The sequence below is a fragment of the Pygoscelis adeliae genome, unplaced genomic scaffold (genome assembly GCF_000699105.1).
Source record: "Pygoscelis adeliae isolate BGI_AS28 unplaced genomic scaffold, ASM69910v1 Scaffold178, whole genome shotgun sequence".
NCBI classification, from domain to species: domain Eukaryota; kingdom Metazoa; phylum Chordata; class Aves; order Sphenisciformes; family Spheniscidae; genus Pygoscelis; species Pygoscelis adeliae.
Window position 1 is genome coordinate 3,431,629 of NW_008825323.1, and position 17,207 is coordinate 3,448,835.

A 17,207-nucleotide genomic window follows, 5' to 3' on the forward strand; every position below is an offset into this window, starting at 1 on the left:
TATTTTATATTAATTTAACAAACAGAAATAGTAATTGTTATTATTTGTCTTGTAGAAGAGCTGCCAAGCCTATCTTCTCATTCGTCTTCAGCAACTCCCTAAACACCACAACTAAGCACTACAGCACTAAAAACTACAGCTTTTCCATAAATAATCCTACTTTCTGTCTTTCTATCCACCTAGCAAAGAATTATCCAGCCAGCTAACCTAGAAAGGACATAAATTAGTTTAAATGACACAAAGCACTTCTGGAAAACAAATATCCTAAGAATGAAGATGCCAATTACAAATTCACAGTGAGCACACGATGCTACAGGATGCAGAGTTCTACTCAAAAGTCAAGAGGGAATACAGGATTTTAATTACTCAATGCCCATTAAAAAATACCGGTTATAACAATCACAGCTTTTTATCTTTCTTTTGAAGACTCATTCCTGCCACAAAAAAGGCAGCTTTAGTAATGTGTTTCAATGTAGCCCGTGACAAGTATCGTTACTTAGTTTAGTAAATACTCATTTAAGCAAATAGTAATTATGCTTGTGAAATAGAAAGAATGAAAAAAACATACTGGCACAGGACAGAATAGACCAAAAGCAAATGTGCAATGGCCAGCCTAATTTCAAGAAAACTTTTATATTTCATTTTAAGCATGGTTGAAGTCAGTTTCATTTAAACAGGATTTAAGCATGCCACGGAAATGTTTTCCTTGCAGCCCAATTATTCTAATTAATATACTTTAATATAAACAGAATTACATCCCTTAATCAAAGGAAAGACTGTTTGCTCTGCCCCTAAAACCTCAGGACTGAAATTACAATCTTCCTGAAATTGTTGAAAATAAGCATGACTGTTTGTTTTTCAAGACAGCCAGCTTTTGCAAAATCAATCAGAGGTTTCACTTCTTCTGGGACAAAGACAGAGGGCTCTGATTTGCTTTGTCTAAAAAGCACAGCTCACTGTTGGTCTTATAGATTATACCTTCCACTTTTACAGAAATAATCTTTTTGGTATATACTTGCAATTGACAAACATGTGAGTTGCCCTCGTCAATGTAACAACACAGTCAATGATCCTCCTCTCCAGTAAAATGTGCAAGTTCTTCTCCGTTCCCCAGGGATAATGATTTACTACACATTAAATGCAAACTGAAATAAAAGCTGAATCTTAAAATGTGAAAAAAAAATGCTAGGTATAGCAAAAATAGAAGCCTTAGCAGCCCTCAGCCTGCATATGTTTGGCACAACAAAAAAAGGTCCAATGTATATTTAATACCTTGGTTGAAACTATACTCATTGCAATGCAATCCCAGCTGAAGTCACATGAAAGAAAACCTACACTATGAAGAAACATTCACAGAAACATACTATGTGAATCTTGCCTTAAAATAAAATTTTAATTTACTAGCTAGAAAACCTTAATGTTGGTATTTCCTTATTTGCATATAGTAATCTGAAAAAAACCAACATAGTAGAATTGTGCTAACAAAGCAGGACTTTCTATTCTCTTTTAACGATCAGACACAGAGGTGTTTGATGCCTATTAATGACTTCGAATTAACAGACCAGATTCCTCCATCTGAAGATGGTGGTCCGGAAGTCCCAAGCCAAGCTGCTGCTACCGATGCTCTGTCAATTTACCTGTATTACCAATAAAAGGCTTCACAGGGATTTGGGCTACTGGAGTAGCGGAGATGACTGAAGTGCCACGTCGTCTTCCCTGGCCAACAGGTCACCTGACTGGAGGAATCTCTCCTTTCAGTCTTGGCATAAATTCCCACTGCAATAGTCCACTCAGGAACATCACTCAACTTTTGACACAGGTATCGGCATTTGCCATAGCAGTGCAGCGGCACTACAGGTGACTTGACAGCCTACTAAACTTTCTTCTTCTACCTTATTTTAGGACTGTCAAAGTCCTCTTGCTTTATCTCCGTTACTTTATAGCTAGAGGGATAAGACGATTCAAAGCTTCAGTGAGATGTTTGCAACTTGGAAAGACTTACTCAGTGATCACCTACATTCACACAGCAATCCAGGCATGTATCCAGGAACATACATGCTTTTTCCCCTCCTATGAATATTAATCTCTTCTTTGAGAACAAAAGCTATTAAAAAGGAATGAAAGCGTAGCCTCTACAAATACCAGTGGTAGACAAGCATGTTTTGCAATCTGCAATGTTAGCACTATGCTCCACATGTCTAGCAAAGGAAAAATCCTTTTAACTACACGATACGTTGTCATGTGAAATTAAAAGTGAATGATAAACACATTCCCTACAACACTTAAAGAATAAGAATCATGGCAATGAAACTGAAAGAAAGGGAAATAATTTGAGATTCGTTATTATATACATGTATTTGCTGAATAAGCAATTCCTTGGTGCATTTATCATGGAAGAGAAAAAGAAGAAACATGCTTTATTCTCAGCACTGATCTTAAACCAGAAATAGCCATTTCTAAGTGATGGTAAAAAACCCCAAGGACTAAAAAGTTATAGTCAAGAAAACCCGATCCCTAGTGTTATTACTAGAATCTGCAAACAAATTTTGATTATTTTTGTCCTTTTCGGTACTAATAAAAATGGAATCACAACTACAGTTTTATAGTTTGGGAGAAAAGCGTTCCAAATTATGCCTCTAGACTACGACAATTTACAAGAAAGAACCTGAACAAGTACAAAGCCATGTCATGCATGCTTTGGACGAGGTGTATTCACTAATCAGCAGGGAATTAGTGTGACTCCCACTTCGATAAGCTCTAAGGGACTGGAATAACGGTAACACAACAGAAAACCCCACCCTGCATCCTCTAAGTATCTCCTGCTGCTCCTGCTGGACTAGTAGGAAACTTTTTGGCCAAGCAGGAATTTGTGCTTGTCTGTCACAGATTGCCCTCACTTAGACCCAGCTCCTCCTTCCTTCTCAATCTCATGCCACGTAGTTCACAACAAAGGCTCCACATCGTGCTACTGCTACGAAAAGTGGGGCTCTTCTGCAGATGAAATGAAGTTCCTTACGCTTCCTCATCTGTATCTCTCTTTTGCACGTCGACATGTTTAGATCAAGATCACTCAGGGATGGATTGTGCCCATGATTCACTTTCCTGTTTGGGGCATAGTAACAAATAAATAAAAATATAAGCCTACCAGGAGCTTTATACCATTTCAGAAAAAAATACAGCAAGTCCTCTTCATAAATCAGTTATGTTCAGTCCAGTTAGAGCCATTTTATAGAGAAACACAGTGGTTTGGTTCTCCTGGGTTGAAGTCAAATTCTGAGCACAGTCAATGCTGAAATCATTTTTAGACAGAGAATAATTGTTATAGTCACAAGACCTCACAGAAGATGACACAGCAGAGATAGAAGCAGCCGCAGTAATGCAAGGGTTCCATTCATCTCGTTTTTCTCCCAGGTCTTAATGACAGACTTTTACTGCTCTTAGCCAGAAGGTTCATCTCCCGTGATTGCTGTCTTTTGCTTTATAGCTTAACTTACACAGCAACATGTGTTCACTAAGCTCCGTATGATAAGAAAATAACAGTATCAATGACAGACAGCAATCAGAAAAGGAATATTTACAGTCGAACCATTAACCTCGCCTATTGGCAAAACTCTCATTTCTTATTATCGTGAAAGCTACCAAGAATATGACTGTAGCAAGTCAGCTAGAAATCAATACAAAAGGCAAACATCATCAGAAGTCAAGATACAGTATTCTGATTGAAAATCAGCCAATTTCTTACTCTTGATATGAAGATGAGTTAATACTCCCAGTCAAACTTATTTTCATAACAATGAAAAATAACTACCCCGCTTATTATTGTGCCTCGTTTTACTTCCCAAACACTTTGCAAGGGTATCAATGGAGAAATCAGTCCAAAAAGACTGCAGAAGCTGGGATTAATGGACTGCATTCTTTTATTTTAAAAAAGTCTTCTCAAATATAAAGAAAAGGGAAGGAACATTTTGCAACTAGAAATGCTATTCATAAAAGTGTAGGTAATAGAAACTGTAACTAGGTGACAGACTGAGATAATACAAGATTTTTACTTTGTATGGCTCACTGGATCTCCAGTGAAATTACACATACACATACTATATACAGTTCAAAATACTGTTTTAGACATATTTTAAGCGTTAAAACAGGAGCATCGGTAGGAAAAGGTACAGAAGGAAAACAGGGTTAGGTTGTGGGAGAGAAGGATTTTTCTCATTCACCCTTCTGCAATACATAATTCTGAAAATTCCCATTTTTGCCTTTAATTAGAACAATATTTGCTAAGTAATCAGCTAAGACCAGAATGACTCTGTTCTAAAAACTGCTTTTAATAATTTCTCTGTATTCATGTGCTAATCCAAAAGCATTCTCTACCTGTAATTAACAAGAGTGGCAACACTGTGATTGCAGCAGTGTCATCTAATGGTACATTGTCAGAAAAGTTTTACAAACAAATTTGAACATCAATTTTACTCTTTCTCATACTGCATCATGAGGTCAGCTGAACGGGCACACAAGACCAATGAGGCCTTAAAACCGGGGAAAAAAAATCCCTGACTTCATACCCAGGAAAAAACATTTTTGGAGAGCTGGACTCCTCTAAATTCCAAGTTATATTACACTTGAAGTTGTATCATAGAATCATAGAATAGTTTGGGTTGGAAGGGACCTCTGAAGGTCATCTAGTCCAACCCCCCTGCCGTGGGCAGGGACATCTTCCACTAGATCAGGTTGCTCAGAGCCCCGTCCAGCCTGACCTGGAATGTTTCCAGGGACGGGGCATCCACCACCTCTCTGGGCAACCTGTGCCGGTGTTTCACCAGGGGTTCATCAGGTCAAGGTATACCACTGTACCCAAGTACATAATTTCTTACTGACAGTTTATGTTACACTTTGTATGAGTACTTCAAGTTTCATTAGAATTCCCTCCTATTCTTCTAAATTGACCTATAACCAAAATACAAAAAAATGCCCCAAAGATCACCTCTGAACAGCTATTTATGAGTGCTTAACTGGAGAGTTTCTCTAGTTTCTATTTTTTATTGCAACACTCAACGCCTCAAATGGCCTATTCTAGAAAACGTGAGAAACCTATTCACAGCATTTCTCCCAAGAAGGTAAGGATTATTGTATTGTTTTCTTTCTATTGCATTTTTATAGGATTCTAATATATTGTACATACTGTTTTACACACAAAACTGTGACATGAAAGGAAATTGTGGTCCACTCAAGCTGATGGAAATTCTACTATCAACTTCAACAGATCAGAAATAAATTCAGTAATCACAAAATCTAGAGTGTACTTAAAATGCTCAGGAAGCCTGCTGTGTAATATGGCTTGTGATTTCTAAACCTACAATAAATCTATTTAGTCCACAGTCCATCTCAATACAACTGCCACCTTTGCTGCATATGAATTTTCCCAGTGTACTGCAAACTGACAGTTTTAATTTTGAGTGCCTAAAAGCAACTAATCAAAAAATGTTTGAAAAAAACTAGGAAGTTATTTTTGCATTTCATAATTATATTTTTTCGATATCCACTCAGTCATATCAATAAACATTTCTGCATATGCTGCATAATTCTCATAAACAAATCTCCATTTGCGGAATTCTTGTTGTTGTTTTTTTTTTTTTTATTAAATTTTTCAGTAAATTAAATAGGCTGCTACCCACAGATGTAGATTCTGGCTGAAAGTACTCTGCAGCTCCAAAAAACCTGTCTTTTATTTGGATGCCTAGACAGTAGGGTTGTGAGGAAGCTGGTAAAGTGCATGAGCCTGCTGACAGCAGTGTTTGACAAATGCCTGGACTTGCCAGTTTCTGCCGAGGGTGGCACAGAGCCAGCACTCGCAGGCAGCTTCTGCCAGACCTTGCCATGGGGAAATTCACAGCAACTGTTGCTGTCTGCAGAGGTACCAGGACTGAGTTTATTTTGGAATTCTTGTAGAAATCTTCATTGTAAAATGCCAAGGAATGGCTGCTAAGCCGTGCTCTCAAATTATTTAATAATCCCACAATTTACTTGAGCCAGTCCATCTTCCTATGGGAACAGACTCCCCCTTAAAGGCTCAGGAAAGGGCATTTAGCCACCCTCTTAGAAGGCTGCTGTGCAGTTTCCTCAGGTGTTTCCTTCCTCTTGGGATGGAGAAATGAGGAGAAAAACCAAGGGCCACAGTGTGTTAAGAGAAACATTACAGGTCAGATGCTTACCGAAATACAAGGGAGGACAAGAGATCAGTAGGGTGCAAGCGACGGACTGACTTTTTTTCAGCTTCCCATGCAAAGGGGAGAAGCTGTTCCCTCTGAAGTTTTCAAGGGGGACGACTTCCTAGAGTGTGTAAAAATTCCTGGCTATGATAGAAACAGAAAGCCACCTTAGAAGAAAAATGCTGCATGTCGACCTAATGTAAGCTGTTTGCTGGATGGAGAGGTGCAGGCACAGTGAGGAACCTGGCAGTGAGAGCAGGCACCATGTCAAGCTTAGAGCAGAAGGAACCAAGGCAACCGATTGACCCCATCCTCCAGTGGACTTTGGCACCTGCTGTAAAGGGACCTGCTCAGATGGACAAAGCTGCTTGCAGCACATTAGTAGAGTGTGCAACCCCATTTCTCACTACTCCTCACTGCTCTTTCCTCCTTGCTTTTCTACATTGCAGAAGGACACTACTCCCCATCACCATCAGGTATGAGGCACTGCCGCCCGGACCCTGCGTGAGATCTGGCTACCTTTCCGTGGGGAGAAAATATCGCCACCGGCCTCCAGAGCTGCCAAGCGGCAGGAGGCCAGGCTGCAAGGGGAAGAGAAACCACCCACTGCTGCAGAGAGCAAAACAGCGGCAGCAAGGCTAAGGCAGAGCAGGAAGGAAACTAAGAAGTATTTTTCCAGTATACTTTTTACATTGGGCAACACTGATCTGTACCTGTGGACAGAATGAAACCCGGAGTCACAATTCTCTTTAACCAAAGCTAACCTCTCTCTACAGAAAAAAGAGGCAAAACTCCAGTAGCCTCTTCCTGAATCTTAGGCATCTTTACTCAAATACAGACAAAAAGCACTGCCTACCTAACAAGCGTGTACCTTTAAATAAAACATCCTGTAAATGTTTTTACACACTGTGAATGCTGGCACACTTACATACATATATTTACATGAATTCCAGAGTAACAAGCATGCCAAGCTGCCATTTCTTGTTTCAGCATCTTATCCTCGCTATCTCTGTAACAAGGAAACTGAGCATTTAAAAATCAGTTCTTCCAGACATTCACATCCCCAGGAGTTCTTAAAACTTAATGTAACCCTTCTGAAGCACCTTCATATAGGCTATCATTCTTGCCCATTCTGATTTAAACTAAATATAAATCCTTTGATTTCATCCAAAAACTAATATCTGATTTCCTTTGTATTAAAGAGCATTCAAATTCCATACCTAATTAATATGTTAAAATAAAAAAATAATTAAAGAGCTACTTTGATGAAAGTTCACATTTAGTGGCATGAAAATACTGATTTAAAAGGCCTTTTAAAAATAATTTGGCATCTGGCTACCTGTTACACCATGAATAGCATTTCTCTTTGGTTATTGCCTTGTGAGTATTTGCCACATTCGGAAGATGGTGCAAGCACTACACTATTGATTTATGCCAATAACTCTCTCATCTCATCTCTCCAGGAAACAGAACAGGGGCATGTTCCTACTATTCTCAACTGTGTGACGGACTGGGCAATATTTCACAATAAGCAACATTTATTCCATAATCCTGGTCTACCTGAGTCATAAGGATGAAGAGTTTCTCAATCTCCAAAGCTACACTGTATACACTGTATTCTAACCAAGTGAAGGACTGAATTTCAGTATCCTGTATCAGTGAAACCCATGGTTCAAGCACAGATAACGTGCTCTGTAGTTAGGCTTAAATGAAAAGTTTTTTCAGTAATTTTAAATGCATTGCCTTATACATAGGTTTGCTTTCAATGTTGTGTTATTGCACAGAATAGGAGTATCGTAAATCATCATCTCTTAATCATCACTTAATCATCTCACTTTACTTGTTATCCCATTGGCACTTACTTTTCTTCTAGATCCTGAAAATGTAAATGTATACAGAGTTATTCAGCAGACAAAATGCAAAGTCTATGTGTATGTTCTTGCACTGTGACAGTTCTTCAGATTCTCCTGGTTTTGACAGTGATCTCTCCCAATTATTCTCAATTTAAGTAGCTAGTTTCTTACTGATATAAATATTTCATATGGGAAATGGTAAATTTATCAAATTGAAATGCAGTCTTTGTACTGCACGAGGGCACTAATTGCACACTATTTCTGGCTTGCTTCTTGCCATCTTCGGGTGCAGGTTTCAGTACCAGAGTCAGCCACTTAAAGACCAACCCCTCATCTGTTTCTACAAAGACAGATGCTCCAGTCTCAGGAAGCATTACTGAACTGCCTCCTACAGAGAGAGACACAGAGATCTGGCAGTATTATCCATTTAGAGATCAAGGCCTTAGACAACAATAAACAGCTGTTTTCAGGAACTCTTCCTGTAAGATTTCACACAGAAAATACACTACTTCTAATCAACATGAAAAAGCCAACGAACGTTTCACTTATGCTCAAAAAAGTATTTTCCTTGTGCTATTTTGCATGATCAGGTCAATCTTCATGCATTTTGTAAAAAAAAAAAATTATAAATTTTGAAGCCAGAAGGGATCAAATTCATCAAGTATCTAGCCTGTTTTTTGACATGACACAAAGTCCTCAGGATTAACCTGTGGTACTTATTTGCCAACTTTGTCTAAAGTGGAGCAGCAAACCAGCAGTGTACATTTCTCAAAAGGCACGAAAGGGAGTGGATTCCAGGCTCCAGTGAAATACAAAAACACTGTGAGGAAAATATATTTAAAACACTTAAAAGACTATTTTGGCATCTTTCTTTTGACTGAAGAGAATCGTAGAAAACTAGTGACTAAGATATAACTCCCCTTTTCACCAATTTTGTGCTACAGCATTTCAGTTTGCATTTCAAAATTAGTCTCTTTTAAAGCAAAAATGGATCAACCACATGGGGTTTTTGTTCATTTGTTTAAAAACAATATTTAAGATATTGCAAAACATCTATAAAGGCATGTTACCAATATGGAGTAGCCATATAAACTCCACATGCAGGAAGTCAGAGACCAGCAACAAACCAAAGGGGTCTTTTTAATCTAAAAATTTTAACTCCAGAAAAAACTCTTAAAGATATATGTGATATTACACAAACACTGTATACGACAAAAAGAAAATGAGAGATCAAAACTGAAAAGGAAAACATAAAGATGTAGGTATAATAAGGTTAACTTGTTAGTATTACCAACTTACCAGGTCCCACATGACACAGTTTTTCCCAATCTTACAGCAAAAAGTCTCAGAAAACAAATTTTTAAATCTAACTAAGTATATGGTTTACTTCAGGGATGGCTTAAATAAAGCATATGTTATAAACCACATTTGTGGTCACTACACGATTTTGCCAGAAGCCAAAATGTAATCTGTCTCATCACATAGCTGAGATGAAGTTGTGGTACCACAGCTCCGTGGTACTTGGAAGAAAAGCTGGATCAGACTGAAGACAGGATTTCTTGTGAAGATGAGGAGTTAAAATGGTTACATTTCCTTCCATCTTACTGCACAAACCAGAGGACAAATATTGCCTGTTATAGGAAGGATTATTTTCAATCATTTGAGAAGACAACAGCAAGATGTTGGTCCTCTCATGAAGAATGTTCTGTTCCCCTTTTGCTGTGACTATCAGTGGTGCTATTTATCAACTAACAGCCGTGATTAATGCTGGCATTGCTAGCCACATAAATATAGCTTCACTCTTTCCCCTTATCTTCTGAGAATGTTGTGGTGTCTCTTTTTATAAATTTTGGGAAGACAAAGTGTGCAGAACATTCACGACATGAGAATTCAACTTTGAATTCCAAGACTGCAATATGTTCAGCAGCAGGTTTCTAAAAAGATACATGAAACTGCACTTCAAAAATTAAAGAACAAAAAGCTAAAATTAAAACAAAATTCCTTTCTACTATGTAGTTCAAGTCTTCTTTTAGAGTGAAATTCACAGTATTTGGAGAAAATTCAATTGTCAGGCTTTTAAGCAGAGGATCTGTAAAAAGTTTTGGAAGAATGGGGTGTTAATGCGCTGTTACAGACTTACAGTGTAAGACTCCTCTGAGACAGTCCTGGGATAAATCTCCCAAGCTCCATTTTTAATATCTAACACATCTGTCTTAGTAGCTCCACTTAACATCTGGATGTATATTCTTACACAGTGCCTCCCATGAACTGTCCTGTAGTCACATTCTGGCTCGTAACCGCTGGTACGGCACTGCTGCAGCATGCAGGCAATGCAACAGAAACACTGGTACTGGCTCGGAACAAAGGTCCTGCGACCTCACTGCTCTGTCTCCATCAGGGACTATAAGCAGATGCTAACAGAGAAACAAGATGACAGGCACATATATTATTTCCCTCCAATGTCCTCCTAGGCATCAAGAATTTGGAGCAAAGACCTTCAGAGTTAGATGTGTTTTCTGTGCATTTCAATGCCCTTTGTGGATTTTTCTTCCATGACCTTGCTGAATCTCCTCTTGCACCCACATAAACTTCCAGTAAGAATTCTGTTTTACATGCCCAGTTCCTTAGTGAAACACCACTGGGACTACCACAGGGATACTTTAAACAATAAATTAAAAAAAGCAAGTATTACACTCAAGACAGGATTTAAACAAAACTGACTTCCCGAATCAAGCCCCTTTCTGTGCACTTCCCATTCAAGCAGCCATCTAAATCCACTAAGTGCCCACCTAATGCCTGTAAAGTGCCCTCGATTCAAGTTCTGCAGGCGCTCTTAAAATCTCACTGAGTAGCTCCAAGAGAAAGGGAAAACAAGCAGAAACACAGTGGATGACAGCCAGGACATTCAGTCAAGAGTGGACGGGTCCTAGCTTGGCGTCCCATTACAAGGTACTGTTTCCATATTTTCCCCTTAAGAAACAAAGGCTCAGTCCTGGAAGCCCAAACCCACTTGAGATCTGAAACCTGGTCAATGCGGGACGGAGCACATCTGTAGCTCCCCATCTGGCCTGAAGGATCTTCTACACTTCAGTAAGACACCACGCACATTCTCCTTCCTGACAAGCTTGCAGTGGCTTGGTAAAACACTCCCTTGGCTGCTAAAGATGGGAGAGCTGAGCTTTATCAGAGTCAGGAAAAAATTCAGAAAGCGAGCAGAGAGTAACCCAGGCATCTCGCCTTTTTGGTAAGATTTCAAGCTACGAGACTATTCTGTGAAACCAGAGCCCAACAACTACCTTCTCCCCCAGTATCTTTTCAAAAGAAAAAGCCAGTACTTACTCAGCCTTTTGAAAGGCGATAGGTGTATACCATCCAAAGTGAATTACAGGCTCCAAAACAGGGTGGGTGACAACCGTCGGGTGCAACCCTAGTGTCTGGGCTCTGGGACTAGTAAGTACTGAGGAAACACCACTCTTGGCATGTTGCCTCCCAGGTAGCTTGAGGAGGCTTCCTTGCTGCTCGAGTGGCAGCTTGCCAAACTGACCTTTTAAAACACTTGACATTTTATACAGCACCTAGTATTCATTTCAGAACCTGAGATTCCATCTTAGGAGACGGATCTCCTATCTTTTGTTTACTCTAGACCTACACTCCTGTATTACGGGGAAAAAAAAAATTACAGATGTTTTCCTTGCATACAAATAATCACATTTACATTCACATTTTTGTTTATTTACAAATAATATGAATGATGGATATGACTGAATTACAACACTTATTCAGGAACTGGGCAAGTCTCTCTAGCTCATGGAACAAAAACATTTGAGTATTTTTAATGAAATGTCAGGCAAAGCTTGATAGAATATCAATACATCTAGAGGAAGAATATACATAAAAGTTTATTCTTGCAAGAGTGAGTATATTACAATTTCAGTTTCAGTGACATAAATATCAGTGAAGTAATTTCCTATCAATGTAAACAGCCTTCTAGGTTTCTGCTACTATATTTGAGATCTGAAATTGCTCAAGTCACTTCATCAGGTAAGCATGGAAAGGTCCTGTGCAATACTACTTTTTGTAGTTAAATTTCTACTATGGCTTTTTCTCTCTCCCAAGGAATAAATTACGACAAGTCCAAAATAGGCTGTTAGTCAGATTTATCATGCTCACATTGCTGTTCAGGAAGTGGATTACTGACTTAATCTAATTTTAAATATGAGCTGCAGTTGTATGTACAGAGTCACTGAGTCAGCCTGCTGTGTTCCTGCAGGTCAAAATACCTTTTAGGAATCCTTTCTACGTCTGAACTACATGTGCGGTACATGCAGACTGTAAAATGCCAATATGTGATCAGCAGATTGACCAACAGGTAAAGCCTGGACACATGATAGAGGGGTTTTACTGTTGTTGTCTTTAAACACGGCTCCAGTATTTATCAGTTAAGCAGTCAAGGAACAAAGTAAGCAGCAAGACAGCACTTGTGTGAGCAAGACAGCACAAATCTGCACAGTTAAAGTAAATCTATCACACCCTTCTTAGTTTGAAACATTCAAAAAAGGGAGGAAAATTAGCTAGCAGAAGAATCAAACCAATATTACCTAAATCTTATTTCTCCTCCTGTGTGGGTTTAGCTGGCCCTAGCTCCTTTTACTTCATGCTTTTGAGTCAAAGTACTTCTACGTAGTTTTAAGCAGAGTTTAACTAACACACTTACAATTCAAACCTTAGTTGTAACTTTCCATACCCTCATATAAATTTACCCAATGGACATGTAACTTCCCAAACATTAAGGCAGTGTTTACCAGCACCCTTACCTCCACGGTCCCGTGCTGCTAAATTCTGTCCTCTTCTTAGAGTAACGTCCAACTGGTACATTCCGGGATCTCCAGAGGGAAAATCTGCATTACTCGTTCCAACCAGATTTCTTCTCTGGAGGGGAAAAAATAAAAATGCAATAGCTGATGTTACTAAAAATTTCATGTAAGGTATATTTTTCCTTGGTATCACCATCCTGTTGAACTAAGACAAGGCCATATCCCATTCCCCCACCTCAGAGCTAATATCCCAACACCAAGAAACCTGCTCCTGTCATCAGTATGACAATTCCCGAGCATTCTTTTTTTTTTAGCAAAACACAACCAAGACGGGTTGACATCTCAATGGTTAAATTTATTAATTAAAAAAGGTGGTTGAAAAATAATTCTTTGATACCTGTATTTACTATGGCAACCTCAATTTTTAATTACATCCACACAGACTCCTGGCCCACTAGAGCAGAGTAAGAAAAAACAGACCTAGACCTTACAGTGCTATTTGGACTAATCATTACCAGTAGCCTCAGACCCTGTATTTATTCGACAGTGCTAATCTAGGTATTGAATAAATATACATGAGTTATGATTTTGTCAGCTACTGCAGGACTTTGCAAGATACGTGTTTTTTTCCACAGAGTTATGGGGGGAACTGGGGGTGGGGTGTCATAAAGACATTAAATGCAGCTATATCTCTTCATTTGTAATACATGCCTTCTTAGTTTCCCTGTTTGCCAGGGCAAAGATAAGATTCTTAGAGTAGTTAGTTGTATAAACTGTATCATAAAAAATAAAAAATAAATAAATAAAGGAAGTCAGAATGAAAGGAACTCTCTGGACTGCGTGAATAGTAACCACATTCCTGTCCCAAATGACAAAGGAGAGAAATTATGTTTCTTAGTTTGTACAAGCTTTTGCAAAATAGTTTTTAACACATCTCTCTAGCATCTAATTACAATGCATGCTTGGAACACCACATTTAATTTTAAGACTAGAACAACTGTATCTTTTATACAGTCACAGTACATGCAGGAGCTTCATATATTATACACACAGAGCACCACTGTTACATATTCTTATGCTAGGAACTAAATATTTTAAGACCAGTGCTATTAATATTTTATTATGTGATTATGGGTCCTCTGCAAGAAAAAAAAAAAAGCAGCATGCTAGAAACACCTCAGAGACCACGTGTGTACTAAGTGCTATATACCACTTCAACAAGAAACTTTAGTTGATTCTCTTCCTACTACCCCCCCCCTTTTTTTTTTAAGGTAATAATAAATCTAAAGCATGAAGGAAGCCACAAAATAAAGGCATTTTAAGGTACGGTTAATTCTTGTTATTCCAGAGTCACAACTCCGAGCCCTAGCACATTAACCTTTGCTGCAACATGTACGATGCTGGCCAGACTGCATACTGACATGCTCACCACGTCCACAGCAATGAAACTGTTCAGAACTCGCGCACCTCCGAGAAAATGGTTAGGTGAGCTTTGATTTGGTGGGGGGTGTTGTTCTTGAAATCTCTCAACATTTATCTTCTAATTTTGTCCTCATAAAGTAACTGCTGAAGCATGCCTGAAACTGTCAAAAGACCTTGCAAGACTCTTACAGAAGGCACCCACCACCTTCTTTTAAATGACTAACGCCTCACTCACCATCTCTTTTGTTTTCTTTTCTTTTCTTTAATGCACTGACCACAAAAGGATACAAGGTTGACAATAATGAATTTCCACCCCACCCCTGCAATGTTTAGTATCTAGTCCAGACAGAAATAAGGAAAAAATTGCATGCTGGCCTGATCCTCAGCCTCATCCTAGGCCCCAGCATTCATCAGTGCATGGCAAAAGAAGAAACTTGTGTTCTGAAGTAAATAATAAACACCAAAACTTTCCTTCCCTTTCTTGCCTTTCTAGAAGAGCTTGCAGACCCAAAAGAAACACGATGTCTCCAAACATTTATCTAGAAATTACTTTTATTAAATCCTTAACAAAAACGTTGAGATTCCAGACAAAGACCAGGAAGGCAATTAACCATATTTTCACACATGCAAAATGGCCTGTGGGAAGGCAATGCCTGAATTAATTCCTTTGAATTAATTTTTAGTAGTGGTCTGTCACTGTTTTACTTTAGAATATGCTTTTTAGCTAAACTACGACTAAACTCTCAGACTCTACAATTTCCCCTAAAATAAAAAATAATCTGTTTTAAGGGAAATTTATTATTTGGCACAAACACTGAAGCCTTGTATACAGTGAATTTTGATAGAGGGGTTAAAGAACGCTGATCACCTTGAAAACACACCACGTGCAGAGGCCAGGACAGAGGTCTTGATGACCATACCCGTGCTCAGTTGCACTCTCTTGTTTAATAGATACCAAACCCCCCTGGGCTGTTCTCTTACCAAACAGTGAGAGCCACAACAGGAGCTGCTTCCACTTTCAGCGGGACACCCAGGAGAAGTTTTCCAACAGCCTGCACTCACATGAATCCTTGCAGCTGCAAGTCACTTCTGACTCACGGCATGTCAAGTGATGCTCTAACATGCCCAGAAAAGCATCGTTTCGTCGAGCTGAACTGAACACAGAGCTCACACCGGCCACGTTTTTTTGATGACCCCCCATGAGCGGCACTCCTCCTTTAAGTGTCTGTTTTTCCAAGAACTATCTCCATATTATACAAACTCATCTGAAATCTGAAGGAAGACTATTTCCAACAAAAACAGGAAGCAGAAATAAAATCATTTTTCAGTTTGGTTTCGATTTGGCCCAACCACCATTATTCAGCTGAGTTATTTATTAGCTGTAAGTCAGCTGAACTTTTTACAGTAAAGGGGTACACGAGGCAAGCCATGATGGACACAGGATGCTGTGTTAGAACAACTACCAACAAACAGCAGAATGGATAACTTACTAACTGGAAAACGCTCAGTACTGTATATAAAGACCAAAAATCAAAGACAGCATTGCTACACGAGTGTGTATTAAGCACACTTATGGAGCTAAGCTGTTAGTTTAACAATGTGAAATAATATGTTTCCTCACTTTTACAGAAGCTCCGGTGTTTAGACATGTACTGAGACATATGCCATTCTGGAGACATGTAAGACCGAGGGGAGCTGAGGAGGAACGTGCCCTTGCCCAGGCCTTGTGCCACTGCCACATAACGGGCCACACAAAAATCAGTGCAAAGAGTCTGTGCATCTTAGCACCAAAAAAAAATTAGTTTTCTGATACCTGTGACTAGTATCCATGAGGAGTTTCTGCTACCCAAGCTGACAAAAAGCCCAAATTACTGTCAGAAGGGTAATTAAAGGTTTTTATTTTTTTAAAAACTTTCATTTCTGCAGCATATAAACAAAAAAATTAATTGAATTTTCTCCAGAAAATTTCTAGAGCAGCTGGCAACTCTGGCTGCAGCTATGTCGCTAAACCCTTTGCGATTCACGGACGTGAAAAGTTAGGCAAGTACCTAACTTGAACCTCTGTTGTTCACACCGTGAGAGACACTTCACTGTGTTTTCCAGATTTAGCAGCTTAACAACTAGATGAACAAACTATTTTTTACAGCTGAACAAATGTCGAGCATGTAAAAGGACTGTAAGCTAGCTGACAGGTAAGTACACGCACGTAGCTGCACACCAGTAATAAAGGAAAAAGCTATCTGATTTTTTGTACATCCAGTGCTTCCACCGTACGAAGTGTTCACTAGTCAGAACCCAGTTCCACCTCAGCACGCAAGAAAAATGACGCTGCTTTGAAACTGACAGGATGGCTAAAATCACCACCATTCCCCACATCATATGATTTTTCACCGTTTGTTAAAAACACACTATAAAACAAAAAGACAGTGAATCTGATTCTGGTCACTGGGCATTACTAAAGTCAGGGGTAAACCTGTTGAAGTCAGACTAGCAATTTAAAAGACGAGAATCAGTAACATCGTTTGTGCTATCTTCTTACAAACCACATCACAAAGTTTCAGGCTAACTGATTAACTTCTCCCAGCCTGAAACCCTGAAGATTACTACCACTTTTGTAACTGAAAACTATCTATCACCCTTTCATATCACCATGAATACCGACACTCTCCTTCAAAGCTCGTAATATTTCTAACAATTAATCAGCTAACAATCTGAGGAATCAATGGCTTTGCTGCTCTCGTACAATTTATATACCGTACACTAGCATGAGTTTGGGCCAGTAATTCAGGGGATGTAAGAGATTTAAGGAACCCTCTGCTGCAGAAAACAATTACCACTTCAGAAGAACAGATCCTCAAATTTTATATAGTTTGTTCAATGCCAAAACTGAAAATGTTCAGCAGTTTAAAAAA

The 17,207-nt window shown here is 38.9% G+C and overlaps 1 protein-coding gene across 1 annotated transcript in view; it reads right to left on the reverse strand.

Moving 5' to 3' along the window:
* Window positions 1-12,980, reverse strand: part of MCTP1 (multiple C2 domains, transmembrane 1) — a 176,461-nt gene extending 163,481 nt beyond the window's left edge. Inside the window, exon 1 of the mRNA XM_009330317.1 lies at window positions 12,874-12,980. Coding sequence (XP_009328592.1) covers window positions 12,874-12,934 — 61 coding nt within the window. The 5' untranslated portion in view covers window positions 12,935-12,980. The remainder of the gene's footprint in view (window positions 1-12,873) is intronic.
* Window positions 12,981-17,207: the final 4,227 nt, after the last annotated feature.